The 18,550-nt window shown below is 41.6% G+C and overlaps 1 protein-coding gene across 3 annotated transcripts in view; it reads right to left on the bottom strand.

The window, feature by feature from the left end:
• Positions 1–18,550, bottom strand: part of SENP7 (SUMO specific peptidase 7) — a 117,595-nt gene that overhangs the window by 48,892 nt on the left and 50,153 nt on the right. For all 3 annotated transcript variants that reach the window (XM_056109230.1, XM_056109232.1, XM_056109231.1), the window contains exons 7-9: positions 14,476–14,591; positions 7,940–8,124; positions 1,688–2,015 (exon numbers count right to left, since the gene is read on the bottom strand). In XM_056109230.1, coding sequence (XP_055965205.1) covers positions 1,688–2,015; positions 7,940–8,124; positions 14,476–14,591 — 629 coding nt within the window. The remainder of the gene's footprint in view (positions 1–1,687; positions 2,016–7,939; positions 8,125–14,475; positions 14,592–18,550) is intronic.

The following is an 18,550-nucleotide window of genomic DNA, read 5'->3' as shown; positions in this document are numbered from 1 at the left end:
TTAAACACTGTACTTCCAGCTCACCCAACAAAAAGGTAACAGTCTTTTGAGAATCACTGACCTTTTATTTGGTCACTGGACTGCACCCAGTGATGCTCAGGAGTGAGCATATAATTTGTCCCTCCGCCTGCTCCACCTTGGCGGCTCGGTGGCCGCAACCCTCCAGAGACCATTGGACAGTCAGGTTTGGACCCGCAGTTAGAAGACACACCAGGCCTCAATGGATGGGGGCGGAGTCAGCACTTTCCTCCCTGCCCCAATGAGACCCTGGGCCACGAATGGCCTCTCTGGCTCCTGATCAAGCTGCTTAATGGCCATGATTCCAGAGACTCAGGAACAGACATTGGAACCCAGCAGGTCTTGGCAGAAATCCCTCCAGATTTAATTGTTAAATTTCAGAATTCCAAAATTGCGCAGCCACTACTGCGGCCATGCAACATCATATGTTATTCATAACCAGCAATAGAAAACAAATTGTCTATGGTTGCCTTTTTGGCAGATCTGAGTGTTGGGGTAAAATCCCAAATAATTATAGTGGGTCTGGTGTTGAAATATTGAATGTAATCAAAGTAGAGAGAGAGTAATATGAAAATCATCTGCCCAGCATGTAGAGGGAAGGAGTGGGATGGGGGGTGTACTGGGGTTTTTGGTGGTGGAAAATGGACACTTGTAAAGGAACAGGTGTTTCATCATTGTATGACCGAGACTTAAACGTGAAAGCTTTGCAACTGCTCTCGCGGTGATTCAAAAAATTTAAAAAAAAAAAAAAAGTAAGATGGAGTGCATGCCCAATTCAATCAGCCTAATCAATGGCTGAATAATTAGCAATACTCCCACATTAAAAAAAATTATATAAAATTTGTAATCATATTCCTGCCTTTGTTCGCAGGAGTGACCCCTGGCAGTCAGTTTTCAGGTACCATATGTGGTGCCAGGGATTCAAATATGAGTCTATGAGATGCAAATTAAGTGCCTTATTCCCTATACTATCTCTGAGCCCCTCGATAATCATTCAAAAGACCAGGAATGTGGCTCCACAAAAGACTTTCTCTGCATGTGCTGGGTTCAATTCTGAACACAGGCAGGGGGAAGTCCAAGGGGGGGAGGTGGGAAGCTTGTTCAATTTCCAAGCACACCATTGCTAGGTAAACTCCAGTGTTGACCTAAATCAATATTTAAATATGCATGCATTATGAGAGACAGGACAGGGGTTATGGTGTTTTTCTTTGTATACAATTTACCCTGGAGTTTGATCCCTGGCACCACATGGTCCCCTAAGCACTGCCAGGAATAATCTAAGCAGTGAGCCAAGAGTACACTCTGAGCACTTTCTTTTCTTTTTTTTTTGTTCCTTCCTCTTCTTCCCTCTTCCCCTCCCCTACCCCAAGCGTCCCTAACTATTAAGTAAAATTGTTTTCCCAAGCGGGCCAAAGAAATAAAATAGCAGCTAAGGTGCATGACTTGCAGGTGCTCAAACCTGACTTGATCCCTAGCACCCCAAATGTTCCCTGTGCCCTGCCAGGAGTGACACCTGAGTGCAGAAGCAGGAGTCAGTCTGCCCTGAGCACCACAGGTTGTGGCCCCCCAAACAAAAAAAAATAGTGAATATATGTATTCCATTGTGAATCTTTACAAAGCTTATCTCCAAGCCCCCCTCCCTCCCAAAAAAAATTAAGGTATCACTTACTTGTTTCAGCTGACATTACTGATGGGTTCCCCTCATTGTGTTCACTTAACAAAGATTTGTCTATTGCTTTAAATTCATTCTCATCCTCAACCAGGGCAGAATGCCCCACAATAACTGTAGAAATAGAATTCTCAAAAGTTTCTGTAGTTGAACAGTCAGAGGTGCTCTTCAGCACAGTGTTGAAAGTCAGTTTGTAGCTATTAAGTGAGGGCAGCTTAATGAAATCACTTTCTATAGTTTCAGATGTAATCTCTTCAAGCAGTTTTGGGTCTTGATGATTTTTATTGGACATTTCAAAGTCGGTGGATTCTGTTGAGTCATTTTCTTTCTGAATATAAATGCACACAAAAATGGTACATTTCAATGTTGCTAGTACATTTTTAAATTTTAATTCCTAGAAAATAGTATATAAGTAAATATGTCACTTCAGTAAGTACAGAAAATTACAATTATATTACATTATTCTGGCCAGTATCTCCTAAGTATAAACACATGAAGTTTGGGCTGTCCAAGCTAATGCAAAAAATATGTTTTCAAAAGATAGGAGAGAAGAGACTTCCATCTCTATGCAGGTCTTCCAGCAAGTCACTTTAAAATGTGAGGAGCGGGGCCAGAGTGATAGTACAGCGGGTAGGGCATTTGCCTTACACATGGTCAACCCAGGTTCGATCCCTGCCATCCCACATGGTCCGCAAGCATCACCAAGAGTAATTCCTGGGTGCAGAGCCAGGAGTAATCCCTGAGCATTGCCAATTATGACCCCCAAAAACAAACAATAATAATAACAAAATGTAAGAATTTTTGTTTTATTCTATAAAGAAATGAAGGAACCGGCAGAGGAACCCAGGTGTGCAGGACCTGGAGCTGAAATCTCCAAGCCTACTCAGATCAGGACTGGGCCTCCTCCACCCAGATCCCAGATCCCCCAACTTCCAGTAGCTAGGCATTACACCCACCAACTCCCCCCTGCCCCCCCATGTCATGTAATCCCATCAATGGACAAGATCCAAAGACTATGGGGGCTGGAGCAATAGCACAGCGGGTAGAGCATTTGCCTTGCACGCAGCCGACCCGGGTTCGATTCCCAGCATCCCATATGGTCCCCTGAGCACCGCCAGGAGTAACCCCTGTGCATTGCCGGGTGTGACCCAAAAAAAGAAGAAAAAAAGACTATAAAACTAAGCTCCTGGAAGCACGCTGCCACATTCTCGGCCGCACAACCTCTTATAGTCTAGTTCTCACTCTGAGAGAACCCTGCAGGCTACCGAGAGTAGGTAAGCTCCCTGTGGCATATTTGATATGCCAAACACAGTAACAAGTCTCACAATGGAGACGTTACTGGTGCCCACTCAAGCAAATTGATGAACAGGAAGATAGTGATACAGTGATATAAAGAAATGAAGCCATTAGATTCTAGTAATAAAAGCAATAAAAAAAAACCTGAAAAGGATATTATATGGAAATTAATCACTGGCTTCATATCTCTATTACTATAGAAAAATCACATTTATAATTATAAACAAAGAAAATGCTAGATCCCAAATACCTATAAATTTTAAAAAATCTGTATTCATATAATTTCATCGATTTGCTTGAGCGGGCCCAGTAACATCTCCATTGGAGATTTTGTTGTTACTGTGTCTGGCATATCGAATACATCACGGGTGCTTGCCAGGCTCTGCCGTGCGGGCGAGATACTCTCGGTAGCTTGCCAGGCTCTCCGAGAGGGGCGGAGGAATCGAACTCAGGTCGGCCATGTTGGCTGCGTGCAAGGCAAATGCCCTACCGCTGTGCTATCGCTCCAGCCCTTAACTGCATACTAAAACTTTGCAAATAGTTAATGAATGCACTAAGTGTGGTAAATCTTTACTTGCAACAGAGATCCCTAAACTTTAAAAGAAAAGCTTAAAGTTGGTAAGACCTAGATTAATTTTTCTGTATATAGAGATCTCCAGGCCAAGACAAATCAGAGAAATTGTATATAATCTTCTACTAACAGGCATTCTCTGCTTTTTCCACTCTGGAGAAGCCCATGTTCTCTCTTGAACACATATCTCTCTAACACAAGTATCTCCATTCCTCCTTTTTCATTTCTTTTCTTCTCTCTTTCTTCTTTCCCTCTCTCCCCTTTCTTTCCTCTTTTTCTGTGCCTTTTACCTTCCCTCTCTCTCCTCACATTTCTCTAAATGAATTTCTCTAAATAAAACTATCTTATATCATTGAAAAAAAGAAGAAATTGCCAGAGCCAGAGATAAAATGCTTTGCATGCAAGTAGTCTAAATTTAAACCCTGGGACCACAGAGTCCCCAAACATCACCAGATGCGATCCAAAAACAAAACAAAACAAAACAAGCTGGCAAATTTTTAAAAAATCAAATAAAAAGGGCAACTGACTTTTTTAGTTGAGAGTCTGGAAATATTTTGTTAAAATAAGATTTTCTTGGGGCTGGAGCGATTGTACAGTGGGTAGGGCTGTACATGGCCGACCTGGGTTCAATTCCTAGCATCCTATATGGTTCCCCAAGCACTGCCAGGGGTAATTCCTGAGTGCAGAGCCAGGAATAACCCCTGAGCATCACCGGGCGTGACCCAAAAATCAAAAAAAAAAGATTTTCTTATTTTAAATAAAGAAATCGGAGGGCAGTCATCTTGGTCTTGTAGTTGGCGAAGGACAGGCGGGCATTACGAATACTTTTCCCGGCTTCTGCCGCATCTACCAGCACTTCTGCTCTTCTCTCTTTGAGGTCTTCCTTGATCGCATCTCTGCACTGCTTTGCGAGCTCGGACGTTAGCTTGCGGTTGCCTGAGGCATGCGCCAAACCACACTGGCGAATTAGCTCAAGAGTTTTCGAAGACAGGCGTTTTTTTGTGGCTATCTCTCTCTTGGCGTTCCTCGCACATTCATGGAGGTGCTGTACCACTCGATCGTATTCCTCGTCAATGTTGTCAACAATGGCATCTTCCCATGTTGCTGCAATAGTGCCAAAGAGCTCCCAGTTGGTGGTCGTTCTGGGAGTTCTCTTTTTAAGCTTTGCAGCCCTTTCTCCCCACTCTGTGAAGTAGAATTTTGCACGAAGGAGACGGTGGTCCAATCCCGTTCGAAATTTTGGGACAACAGCGACATCGGTTAGGCAAAACCGTCGACTGAATATGATGTGGTCTATTTCATGGTGGAATCGTCCACCAGGAGACTCCCATGTCCAACGTTTAGATTCTGCCTTCTGGAACTGTGAGTTACCATGAATGGTCTTGGTCGACATGATGAACTCAGACAGTTTCTCACCCTGTTCATTGCATTCTAGGCCATGTGTCCCGATGTGAATTTCTTCAGCTGATCTTCTCGGTCCTATCTTGGCATTAAAATCACTCACAATGATCTTGTAGAAGGTGTGGTCTTCTTTATAGAACTTTTCCAGCTCCATGTAGAACTTCTCAATTTCTCTTTCATCATAATGAGATGCTGGTGCGTAGACAACGAAGATAGAAACTGCAGGCAGTGAGCCACATCTATTCAAATGTAAACGTCCAATTCGTGTTGTTAGGCATTCGAATGAATCAATGCTCATGGCCAAGTTTGTGTTGACAAGGACACTGATGCCTCCGACACCTCTTTTATCGCATGTTCTGAGGAACAATTTTTCTCCAGTGTCGAAAACGGCATGGTGAGATTCGTGCCTTCTTGTCTTGGTCAGACCAATGATGTTGTACTTGATCATTCGCGCTTGTACCATCAGGTCCTCGATGGATGCATCTGATGCTAGCATACATGCATTGAAAGTACAGACGATCATTTTTGTCTTCCTTCGTTGTGGCAGCCTAGTTCGGCCTTGAGATTTTATCGGCCTCTCCTTTCTCATCCTTCTCAGTGCTGCCATATCGGTGAAGCCTTCAGGGTCAGGTGAATGAGACCAGTTGCAGTTACTGGTTTTGGCATATCGAATACACAATGGATAGCTTGCCAGGCTCTTCCATGCGGGCGGAATACTCTCAGTAACTTGCCAGTCTTTCCGAGAGGGATAGAGGCTTTTGGGGCGACCTCTAATCGCCCTCGTAGGTGTTACCATATTTGAACCCTATCAAATATGGTACGACAATTCCGGAAGATGGGTATTTAGTGTCTTATGATGTGTCCGCGCAGGTCCGGAAAGCGTCCTGGAATGTGGCGGCAGCTGGGTAGTAGAGGTAGTAAAAAAGTATTTGTAACGCCCGCCTGTCCTTTGCCAACTACAAGACCAAGATGACTGCCCTCCGACATCCTGATAGATCCATCACATCCTCCAGAATGGCAATGGAGAAGATTATCCATGACTTCTACTCACATCTCTTCGATAGCCATGTCCACTTGCTGACATACCAAATTCCACAGGATGGATATGTCGTTCCCAAAGTTCTCCCTTCCGAAATCCGACACGCCATTTCGTCGGTAAAGAAACAAACAGCACCCGGCCCAGACAAGGTCAGACCTGAACACCTGAAGAACCTGCCGTCAGTACTCATCAATACACTGGCTCGGCTCTTCACTCGCTACCTGTCTGAATGCAAGGTTCCGTCCCAATGGAAAACCAGCAGGACCGTACTACTGTTCAAGAAGGGAGACATCCATGACATTGGCAACTATCGCCCGATCTGCCTATTGTCTGCCTGTTGTTGTTCACTCGAATCATCCTAAATAGGATTGGCAGAACACTAGATGAAGGACAACCATGTGAGCAAGCCGGGTTCCGCAAAGGATTCAGCACCATTGACCATATCCACACGATAACCAAGCTCATTGAGGTTTCTCGGGAGTTCAAGATGTGAGATGAAGAGTTTAAGAAGAGATGTGAGTTCAAGAGTTTAACGTTCATTGATTTAAAGAAAGCCTTTGATTCTGTTGAGACGGAAGCAGTCATTGAAGCCCTAGCCAACCAGGGCATTCAAGCCCAATACATCAAGATCCTCCGTGAGCTGTATTGCGGATTCACTACCAGGATCTAACCATTCTACAAAGAAATAATCATTGATGTCAAGAGAGGGGTTCGGCAGGATGATATCATTTCACCGAAACTCTTTAGTGCCACCCTCGAGAACATCATGCGACGACTGGAATGGGAAGGAATGGGAGTGAAGATAGATGGTCGGCAACTATACCACCTCCGCTTTGCTGATGACATTGTTTTAATAACACCAAACATCAGCCAAGCGGCACAAATGCTGGCCGACTTTGACCGTGAGTGTGGAAAGGTAGGACTACAGCTGAATCTTACGAAGACAATGATTATGAGAAACAGCTTCGTTCCTGATGCCCCATTCGCTCTCAATGGAACGACCATCTCTGAATGCAACAGCTATGTGAACCTAGGTCGAGAAGTCAACATGACAAATGACCTGGCACCCGAGCTGCGCAGGAGGAAGAGAGCGCCTTGGAACACCTTCAAGAACGTCGAAGAAATAGCTAAGAGGACGAAGAACCTCCGGCTCCGGGCACATCTCTTTGATACAACTGTCCTTCCTGCATTAACATATGCCTCAGAGACCTGGGCCCTACGCAAACAAGATGAGAACGCTATTCAGGTCTCCCAAAGAAGAACTGAAAGAGCTATGCTTGGAATATCACGTTTCACTCAAATGAGAGAAAGAATCCGGAGTTCCGACATCCGTCGACGATCAAGAATCAGGGATACTGTCTCATTTGCCAAGGTGTCAAAAATCATATGGGCTGGTCACGTAATGAGATTTAAAGACGACCGCTGGACTAGAGCTGTTACCGACTGGATCCCACGGGATGTCAAAAGACCGCGTAGCCGCCCACCTACCAGATGGTCAGACTTCTTCGTCAAGATCATGAACGATCTCTTCATGTTCCCAGAGCGAACAGATGCCATTGGGCTACACTAGCATGCGACAGGGACAAATGGAGACGTTACTGGTGCCCGCTCGAGCAATTCGATTACTAACGGGAAGTTAAGTGATTAAGTGATTAAATAAAGAAATAAAATAAAAACCATGTCTGAGGGATATATAGCAAATTACTAGGAATTAGTATCAGAATAGGAAAAACTTTAACATTTTTACTTGTTAACAATATTTAAAATTTTTCCAATAACTATATTACTTCAATAAGGTTTTCCTTTAAATTGTTTATATATCAGAGTATAGAAAAATGGACAAAGAAAAGGCTGTGGAATTGAAAGAAAATTAAAAGAATATTATTTGATCAATTCACTTTTATCATAGCCCAAATTATTTCATACTGTAAATACCTCTACTTACTGTCTGCTCTGGTGGTCTGTTTAAAGATGCAGCAGAATCGTGAAAATCAGGTAAATTACTTCTATGCTTCTTCTTTCTCTTCCTGGAAATCAGAGTAGGTTCCATTTTTGAGTCAGAACATGTGTCTTTCTTGTTTCTGCTCCCTTCTTCAGATTGATCACACCCTCTACTTTCACTATTAAGGTCTTTAAAAACAAGAGACATAAATATAGACAAAAATACAGAAAGAACCCATTTGCAAAACTTCAAAGAAATATTGCCAAAATGGACTTTGTATAGTACTTTGAACTCATTTAAAACTGCACCCAAAAACAGCACAGTAGATATGACATCTGCACCTGCATGTTCATTGCAGCACTGTTCACAACAGCCAGAATCTGGAAACAATCTGAGTGCCTGAGAACAAATGACTGGTTAAAGAAACTTTGGTACATCTACACAATGGAATACTGTTAGCTGTTAGGAAGGACTAAGTCACGAAATTTGCTTATAAGTGGATAGTCATGGAAAGTATCATGCTAAGTGAAATGAAAAAGAGAGGGACAAAAAAAGAAAAAAGAAAGAGAGGGACACAGACATAGAATGACTGCACTCCTGTGTGGAATATAAAATAACATAACATCAGACTGATACTCAAGGACAGTAGACACAAGAGCCAAGAATACTGCTCCATAGTTGGAACCCTGCTTCATGAGATGGGGGAGAAGGCAGCTGGGATAGAGAAGGGATCACTAAGTCAATGATGGCTGGAGGGATCGATCGGGATGAGAGATGTGTGCTGAAAATAAAGGACCAAACGTGATAGCCTCTCAGTATCTACATTGCCAAACATAATGTCCGAAAGTAGAGAGAAAGTATGGGGGAAATTATCTGCCACAGAGGCGGGGGAGGGTTGGGATGTAGGAGGCGGAATGCTGGGGACACTGGTGGTGGAGAATGTGCACTGGTGGAGGGATAGGTGTTCGTTCGATCACTGTATGACTGAAACTCAAACATGAAAGGTTTGTAACTATCTCACAGTGCTTCAATAAAAAAAATGAAATAAAAAAAACTGACCCACTGATTAATTCTTATACTGGTAAATGGGTTGGAGTGATAGCACAGCGGGTAGGGTATTTGCCTTGCACGCAGCCAGCCCAGGTTCAATTCCTCAGCCCCTCTCGGAGAGCCCAGCAAGCTACTGAGAATATTCCGCCTGCATGACAAAACCTGGAAAGCTACCCGTGACATATTCAATATGCCAAAAACAGTAACAACAAGTCTCACAATGGAGACATTACTGGTGCCCAATCGAGCAAATTGATGAACAACGGGAAGACAGTGATAGACAGTGATACTGGTAAATATAGAGACACCTGAATTTAAACTACTAACACAAAGTAAATTTGTGTTATGAGATGGGTCAAAGAGATAGCTCAACGGACTGGAGAAAGCATGTTTTACTTTCAATAGGCCAGGTTCAATCCCCAGCAATACAGGTCCAACAAGTACCACCAACTCCTGAAATCTGAGCTAGGAGTAAGTACCCCATGAGCAATGTCAGTGTGAGTCCCTAAAGTAGAGTAGGGATGAGGGGAAGAGATAATGAAAATACATTAAAATGGAATTACTGGAGGGAGATGTTGGGGCCACACACAGTGGTGGTTGGGGGCAACACCTGACTCTGCTCAGATACCATTCTTGACAGTGCTCTGAGGAGCACATGTGGTACCAGGGATTAAATCAGAAACAGTCACACGCAAGGCAAGCACTTAAATCCCTGTTCTAGGAGCACTTAACAAACAAAGCAAAACAATCAAATATAGCATATTTTTCCTTTTGCTATAACTGCATTTGATTACAATACAAAAGATATAAATAACATTTGAAAATCTTTTGTTTTAAAATATTTTGATAATTGACTGTGACAACCAGAAACTGGCTGTCTTTATTAAATTTAAGTTTTACACAGACACAAATGCTTTTCCTCCAATTTTTTAATTCAAGAATTGTGATTTACAAAATTATTAGTTGAGTTATAGGTCATATAATATTTCAACACCAATCCCCACGGTAAGTGTCAACCTTTGTATATACAGATGCATTTTAAAGTGAAAAGAGAGTAAATACATTAGGTAATAATCATTTCTTTAAAAAAAAAAAAAGGTCAAATTACTTTTCCTCAGTAGTTAACTGTGATATGCAATCATTTACAAGCCTATCAGTTATCTTCAGTTTGTTTCTTTTTAAGAATCAAGACTGTCATTTTATGTTTACTGCCCTACAGTGAAGGATGTTTTTTTGGTTTGGTTTGGTTTGGTTTGGTTTGTTTTTGGAGCCACACCCGGCAATGCTCAGGGCTTACTCCTGGATCTTCACTCAGGAATTACTCCTGGAGGTGCTCAGGAAACCATATGGTATGCTGGAAATCAAACTTGGGTCGGTCACATGCAAGGCAAGTACTCTACCTGCTGTGTTATTCGCTCAGGCCCCCAAGATGTGTCTTTTAAGTGAACAAAACATTAATTTTAAACTCAGATCACAAATCACAAATCATCCTGTTATTCATCGATTGCCTCGAGCAGGCCCCAGTAACGTCTCCTTCATCCTAGTCCTGAGATTATATTCAAGGCTCTTTAGGAGAATGAGACCCATCATTGTTACTGGTATTTGGCATATTGGGTACGCCACGGGGAGTTTGCCAGACTCTGCCGTGTGGAAACTCAGATCAAATATTACTAAAAATACTTAGTATTTCAGTTATTAATATGGTATATAAGTAAAATGCCTTTTAGAGGGTTCTCTGCCTTATTGAGAATTATACACGAAATAATTTTGCCTTTTTTTTTTCTTTTGGTCTCCCAAGTGGTGTTTAGGAAGCCCAACGTCCCTACTAAAAAGTCTAATCAAACCAGGTGGAGGGTCAATGCAAAGGTCCAAGGATGCGGTGGTTCTCGGCCCTGTGGGGCTTACCTGGGACACACCAGTGGTGCTTGGGGCCTCCAAGGCCACACCTAATAGAACTCAGAGGCTTCCAGGAATGCACTTATTCATGCTCAGGGGATCACATTAAACCAAGGCTGGTCAAATGTCAGGTATGTGTCCTAACCCTTATATGCCCCACAGGTCCTATTTTAATTTTTGAATCCATATTCTAAATCAACCCAATTCAAAAGTTTATAAATGAGACACATAGCAGTTTCCTTATGAATTTGTAGTTCATCATTCATGTAACAGGAAGACTGACCTCTCCAGTTATCCAAAGCTCTTCCACATGAGACAACTACTCTTCAAATTATTTTTGTTCATAATCTATCCTCAGTTTCGTCTGCCTTGCACGCAGCCGACCCGGGTTCAATTACTCAGCCCCTCTCAGAGAGTCCAGCAAGCTACTGAGAGTATTTTGCCCGCACGGCAAAGCCTGGCAAGCTACCCATGATGTATTCAATATGCCAAAAACAGTAACAAGTCTCACAATTTGTTGTGAGACATTACTGGTGACCGCTCGAGCAAACTGATAAACAACAGGAGGACAGTGCTACAGTGCTACAACCTATCTTCACTGACACTTAATGGTTGACATTCATAATATGCACTTGTCATTGCAAGCACTAGGAAAATACTGATGGCAAAAACTCCAAGAGAGTCAATAATCTAACTTCCAAAGAAAATAATCTTTGGTTCCTCCCCCAGAAAAATAAATATCTTCCCATATATCAACTCACTATTTTGAATAGCATGTTAAATTTCATTCTGTGAATCTGTAAACTCTAAAAGCAGAAATAATCTATATATAAATGTATCGAGCTAAACATAAATGCTACCACAAAAAGATAGATGAGAGAAAAGGAGCTTGAGAAAAATACAATTATACAGACATTATATTACTACATATACAATTAAAGAGGTAACAAATTCCCATAAACAAAAAATACTGAATATTTCAAATGAATTCTTTTCATAATAACAAAGTCTGGATGCAAATACAAGAGAATGTTACATCTGGAGTTTCACTCAGAATTTTTGTTCATTTTTGATCTTATGTTAGACAACTGGAGTTAGAAATACAATCATCTATTTATAAGATAAAGCCCTAATGAGCTCCAATTAAATTTCAACAGCTCGTGTTCTTAAAAAAATTTAATCAAGGCGCCTGTGTTGCATGTGGTCGACTCCAGTTTGATCACAGGCACCACTTCCAGTTCCCTAAATGATGTAGGCAGGTAGATCAGAGAAGGCCCCCCACTCCCATTCCCCCATGGTGATGGAATTCTTGGGAAGTAGTAAAATCACCTAGCCCTAAGGCTGTCAGGACCCACCTCTGACTACAGCAACCAAGATCTCATAGACCTTTACCTGGAGCTAGCTCAGACCAGAGAAGGCTGGGCGCACTCTTCAAGAGAAGATCCAGTGGGAACAAAGGTCAAGAAAAGGAGTTCAAAGAAAACCATCTCAACTCTACCCCCTTGGCAACCACATTCGCAACAGACTCCTACCAAGCTAAAAAGCCTCATGTGGGGCAGATGTGAAAAACCTGGCTCCAGCCTGAGTCCGCGGCTCTCCAAGAGACCGAGTGCTAAGGATCAAACCTGTGCCAGCAAGTCTATACGGACAACAGGTGTGGCTTCACAGTCACCTGGTGGGGCTGGTAGAACTTGAGGTCTGTGCCGCACAGAGCCTCATAACAGACTTTATCAGTCCTAGTCTTCCCAGCTAAGTACCAGGGAGGTTGAGGCAGATGGGAAGAAAGTGACTGTCTCAAAAAAAAAAAAAAAAGTGATTGTCTCTCTCCTTTCAGCCTACATAAGTCACCGGTGGGGGCGCACTGACTTCATAAGCACAGAGCCAGGGTGGCCCATGAGTAGTACCAGATGCGGCCATAAAATAAGGGGGGGGGGGGAATTTTTTTTCAATCAACAAAGAGTTTTCAGGAATACTGCTAGACAAGAGTATTTCTTTTCATCAAGCAATTTCCCCCTCGTTGCAAGTTTAAACGTACACTGTGACAGGTAATACTGATGAGTACTTATCAAAAAGCATTTTGTTCAACTAGTCCTGCTTTACCCAAGGATGTAGTGAAAAATGAGGACTTTTAATAGTGTCTTTGGGTCAGAAAATAGCTCAGAGGTCTGAACACAGGCTATGCATGTAGGAAGGCCAAATCACACACCTAGCAACACCAGAAGCGGGGAGGTGTGACCACCCCAAAAGCACAGAGCCAGAAAAACCCATGAGCTATTTGGTTAAGTCCCCAAAACAAATCAAAGTCTTAACAGTAAATGAAATGAGCCCACTGGTACTAATACTTAGATTTTAAATCAGTAACCAAAAGAATTGTTTCTAGAGAAAGTATAGCTCATACAAAAATAAATGTCTTTCATTATATGTTGACAATACTTAGTGACGGGCTGGAGCAATAGCACAGCGGGTAGGGCGTTTGCCTTGAATGTGGCCGACACGGCCGACCTGAGTTCGATTCCTCTTCCCCTCTCGGAGAGCCCGGCAAACTACCGAGAGTATCTCGCCTGCACAGCAAAGCCTGGCAAGCTACCTGTGACGTATCCGATATGCCAGACACAGTAACAAATCTCACAATGTTACTGGGCCCGCTCGAGCAAATCAATGAACAACGGGAGGACAGTGACAGTGACAGTGACTTAGTGAATAACTGAAAGGCTATGTATGTCTACAGTGAAATGCTTTCTCTGAATACTTTCAGCATAACAACTGCAACTGATTTCTTGTATACATAAGAGTTAACAGTCTGATTCTCTTTTAACTTTTCCTCTTCTGTGAAACCAAAAAAAAAACAAAAAAGATTAACAAAGAATGTGCAAAAATTGCATTCTAAATAAAATACTAGTTTCTGCTTAGTGTCCTTAAAGATCAGTTTTCTCAAATGAATAAATTATAAAAAGTGCTCAGAAAACAAAATATCTCAACTAGTTTGAAGCTATCAATAATCCAAGAGAGTTTGAAGATGTTAGTTTCACATATTACTAATATAATAATTATTTTGATGGAAATTTTTTTAAATATTTTTAAAAGAGACAAAAACTGGGGAAAAGAAGTTAATTCATTAACCCTACATGCAAGGAGACCTACAAAGAATTTTCAGAAGTCTTGAGTGTATTTACCTTTAAATTTGCTAATACTGGCTTGTTTTGGCATCCTCCTAGAGTTGAGAGAAATTCTAATGAATAAAGAATGTATTTCATAGTAGGAGGATAAATGGAAGCTAATAATAGTAATTGAATTAGCCATAATATCTATTATCAGACAGACCCTTGAAATCAATACTTAGAAGAGCTAAACTATTTAACTTTATAGTTACATTTCAGCCTTCTCCCTCCCAAGAAAGAAAAGAAATATTCAAATTTAACTTTTAATTTTAGTAAGTAAATCAATAAGTATACTACTATGTGCAATAGTAAATTAAGAAATTTTCTTTATATGCTAAATAATCTTCCTTTATGTAAAGAAAATTATAACTTTTAGATTATTACAAATACGAAAGGCAAAATTTAAATTATATTAGTTTTCTAAGTTTCACAAACCTTTAGGCTGAACATCAGTGATTACAGGAGAAATTCCATCATTATCTCTTTGCTTTTTTTCAGTGTTTAGAGCCTGCTTTGTAAAATTATTATTTGTCATATTTGGTTGTGAATTCCTATAAAACAAAATAACATTACACTCAATCTTCCTGAACCAAAAGAAATTTAAAAGTCATCCAACATTCAACATAAAAACCCCAAAGTTACAGATAAACTGCCACAATGCCAGGTAAAGTCTGAAAACACTGAACAACAAAAAGAAAACTGAACTGAGAATTGAAAATTAACTTGTGATCCCTGTAAATTCTCCACATATCCCCTTGAGTGAAGTGGGGACAGATACCTACACTGCAAGATTCTGCACATGTAAGATGAGCAAAAGAATAATACATGTATCACGTACATCAAAGATATCTAAGATAAAAATACCACAAATACAAGTACATAATAATCATACCTATGTATCATCATAAGCCAAAGTTAATTGATATGTTTCAAGCAAGGTTCACATGCCAAAAGCACAAAAATAAACTTCGGAGGATGAAAATTTTTACATATAATGGAAATAATTTAAAATATAAGGTACTGCTTAAATATAAACCTGTGTGAAAACAAGTTTTGGAAAGAGAAAGCATGTCAACATAAATAAAAAAAATAATAATACAATAGCAATATGGGACTTCCTTCTCTGTCTTCTCTAAACACTAAGATCAAGGATGATCTAGGCATCCCCCCCTTTACTATATACATTTCCTCATCCAGTGTTCCATATACCACAGATTAAGTGAGATCATCCTGTATTAGAAGAAGAGAAATTTATAAAACAATCCTATTCACAACTGTGCCTCAGAAAATCAAGCACCTGGGCATTAGTTAACCAAAAGAGGTAAAAGATTACTAAATCACTACTAAAATTAAAAGAACACCAGGAAGTGAAAAACACTTACCCTTTTCATGGATTGGAAGAATTACTAATGTCAAAAAGACAATCTTCCCAAAGCACTATAGACTCAATGCAATGCCTACAGAAATACTCATGAAAGGGGCTGGAGCAATAGTGCAGTGGGTATGACACTTGCCTTGCTCACAGTCAAGCCAGGTTAGAACCCCGGAATCCCACATGGTCCCCAGAGCCCTGTCAAGAGTGATCTCTAAGCGCAGCGCCAGGAATAAGTCCTGAGCACGGTTGGGTGTAATCCCCCCATCCAAAAAAAGGACTTTTTTTTTTTAATTTATTGAATCACCATAAGATAGTTACAAGCTTTCATGTTTGGGTTACAATCACACAATGATCAAACACCCTTCCTCCACCAACGTACATTCCCCACCACCTATATCCCTGGTATGTCCCCCCTTTTCCACCCTCCCCCTGCCTCCATGGCAGACAATATTCCCCATACTCTCTCTCTACTTTGGGGCATTATGGTTTGCAATACAGACACTGAGAGGTTATCATGTTTAGTCCTTTATCTACTTTCAGCACACATCTCCCACCCCGACCGATTCCTCCAGTCATCTTTTTCTTAGTGATCCCTTCTCTATTCCAGCTGCCTTCTCCCCTCTGCTCATGAGGCAAGCTTCCAGCTATGGAGCAATCTCCCTGTCCCGTGTATCTGCTATTAAAGGACACTTTTTTAAAGACCAAACACTATTGAAACTCATAAGGAGTAATAAAATCCCCAGAATAACCAAAACAATACTCAATGGAAAGTTGAGAGGCTTCTCTTTTTCCAATTTTAAATTATACTATAAAGCAACACTGTCTGTCCTCCCGTTGTTCATCAATTGGCTTGAGTGGGCCCAGTAACATCTCCATTGTGAGACTTCTTGTTGTTACTGTGTTTGGCATACTGAATACTCTTGGTAGCTTGCCAGGCTCTCCAAGAGGGGTGGAGGAATCGAACCCGGCTGGGCCGGGGTGGCTGTGCGCAAGGCAAATGCCCTACCGCCGTGCTATAGTAATCAAAATATTGTGGTACTGAAATAAGGACAGACTCTCTTCAATGGGATGAAATTGAGAGTCCCACAACAAATCTTCAGGTATACAGACTGTTTAATCATTGACAAAGGAGCAAAAAGCATGAAGTGGATCAAAGGAAGCCTCTCCAACAAATGGAGTTAGGAAAACTGGCCAGTTACATACAGAAATAATAACAACAATAAGTGTAGCACTGTAGCATTGTCCTTCCGTTGTTCATCAATTTGCTTGAGGGGGCACCTGTCATGTCTCCATTGTGAGACTTGTTGTGACTGTGTTTGGCATATCAAATACGCCACGGGGAGCTTGCCAGGCTCTGCCTTGCGGGCAGGATACTATCCATAGCTTGCTGAGCTCTCCGAGAGGGACAGAGGAATCGAGCACGGGCTGGCTGCACACAAGGCAAACACCCTACCCGCTGTGCTATCACTCCAGCCCCCCGCAACCCCGGGGTACAGTCCTAAAAAGGCCAAGAAGGTACAGAGCAGGAAGTCCCAGCAAAGGAACACAGGGGAAAGGGTCCTGATGCAGTTTCAGACTAGGAGCACTGTCTAGGGAGCCCTGGGGAAAGCAGACAGCAGGAGACAGCACTCAGGGTGTCATACCCTGGACCAGGCATGGAGGGACAGGACGAGTTACAGCAAACACAGGAAAAAGGAGATGCAACTGGGACTTGCACTGTCAAGGAACTGTGACTCCTGGAGCATCTGAGCTCTGTGTGCAAATCTTTTTGACGTACCCATGATCTCAGGCTGATGTCAATCCTTCGCCCCCCCCCCCCCCCCCCCCCCAGCGCTCACACAGGTCTGACTCCTGGCTCTGCACTCAGGAACAATAAATATAAAATAAAAATAAGTTAAAGACCTCCACATCAGTCCTGAATCTATGAACTGAACTGTACTGAGAACCTATTTATTACATAGGTAGAACACTTCATGACATTGAATCAAGAGGTACCTTCAGTGATTCAAGGCCACTGGCCAAGCAAACTGAAGCAAATATAAACCAAACAGACTATATCAAGCTAAGAAGCTTCTTCATCACAAAAGAAACAACGACCAGAATATAAAAAATACCACAAAGGCTGGGAGAAAATTTTGCCACCACTCATCCAAGATATATAAAGCACTTGTAGAACTTCACAAGAAAAACTCAAACAACCTCCATCAAAAAAATGGGTAAAGAAATGAAGAGAAAGTTCCTCAAAGAGGATACACAATGTTCAAAAAGTATATGAAAAAAAATGCTCTGCATCCTATCATAAAGGGAATACGTATCAAAACAAAGACTATCATCTCACATCAATGAAATATCACAAAGATCAAAAACAACCACTGTTTGATATGGATGTATGGTAAAATGGCTCATTCAATACTGGTGGGAATGTCAACTAGTTCAACCTTTTTGGAAAATATGGACAAGTCTCAAAAAATTAGGAATTGAGCTTCCATATGAACCAGCAAGTCCACTTCTTGGTATCTACTCCAAGAGCCTAGATACTCCACTTAGAAACGATATTTCTGCTACTTTGACCATTGCAACACTATTTACAACAGCCCAAATCTGGAAACAACCTGAGAGTCCATGAACAGATGACTGTATAAAGAAACTATGATACATATATACAATGGAATACTACTCAGCGATATGAAAAGGCAAATACAGCAATTTGCTGCTACATGGATGGATTGGGAGAGTATCATGCTGAATGAAGTTAGTCAGAAGGAAAGGTACGGATACAGATTGATCTCCCTCATATCTGGGATGTCTGAATAATCAGATGATCATATGGATGGAAAAGACAGAGGAGGAGGAGGAATACACAGCTTTCAGTTGCACTGTTTTAATTTATAACAGACTAATAAAGTGAAATACAGTCAGAAAGAGCTCATAAGAGACCTGCATGTAAGAATGCTGAGTTTTATTCCCACATTACAAGGTCCTCAAGTACCCCTAGGTGTTGTGACCCTGATGGCTCCCAAACATGAAGGTGGCACTGGTGAGCTACCACACTGCCAAGACCCTTGTAGCAAACTTACACACCCACTAAGCCAACTATCATCAGGTCTGGCCTAGAGTTTCCTGATCGCTGTTTGG

Source organism: Sorex fumeus, unplaced genomic scaffold, assembly GCF_029834395.1.
Source record: "Sorex fumeus unplaced genomic scaffold, SorFum_2.1 ptg000265l, whole genome shotgun sequence".
Taxonomy (NCBI): Eukaryota; Metazoa; Chordata; class Mammalia; order Eulipotyphla; family Soricidae; genus Sorex; species Sorex fumeus.
The sequence above is the reverse complement of the archived record's forward strand: the minus strand, read 5'-3'. Positions and strand labels throughout refer to the sequence as shown.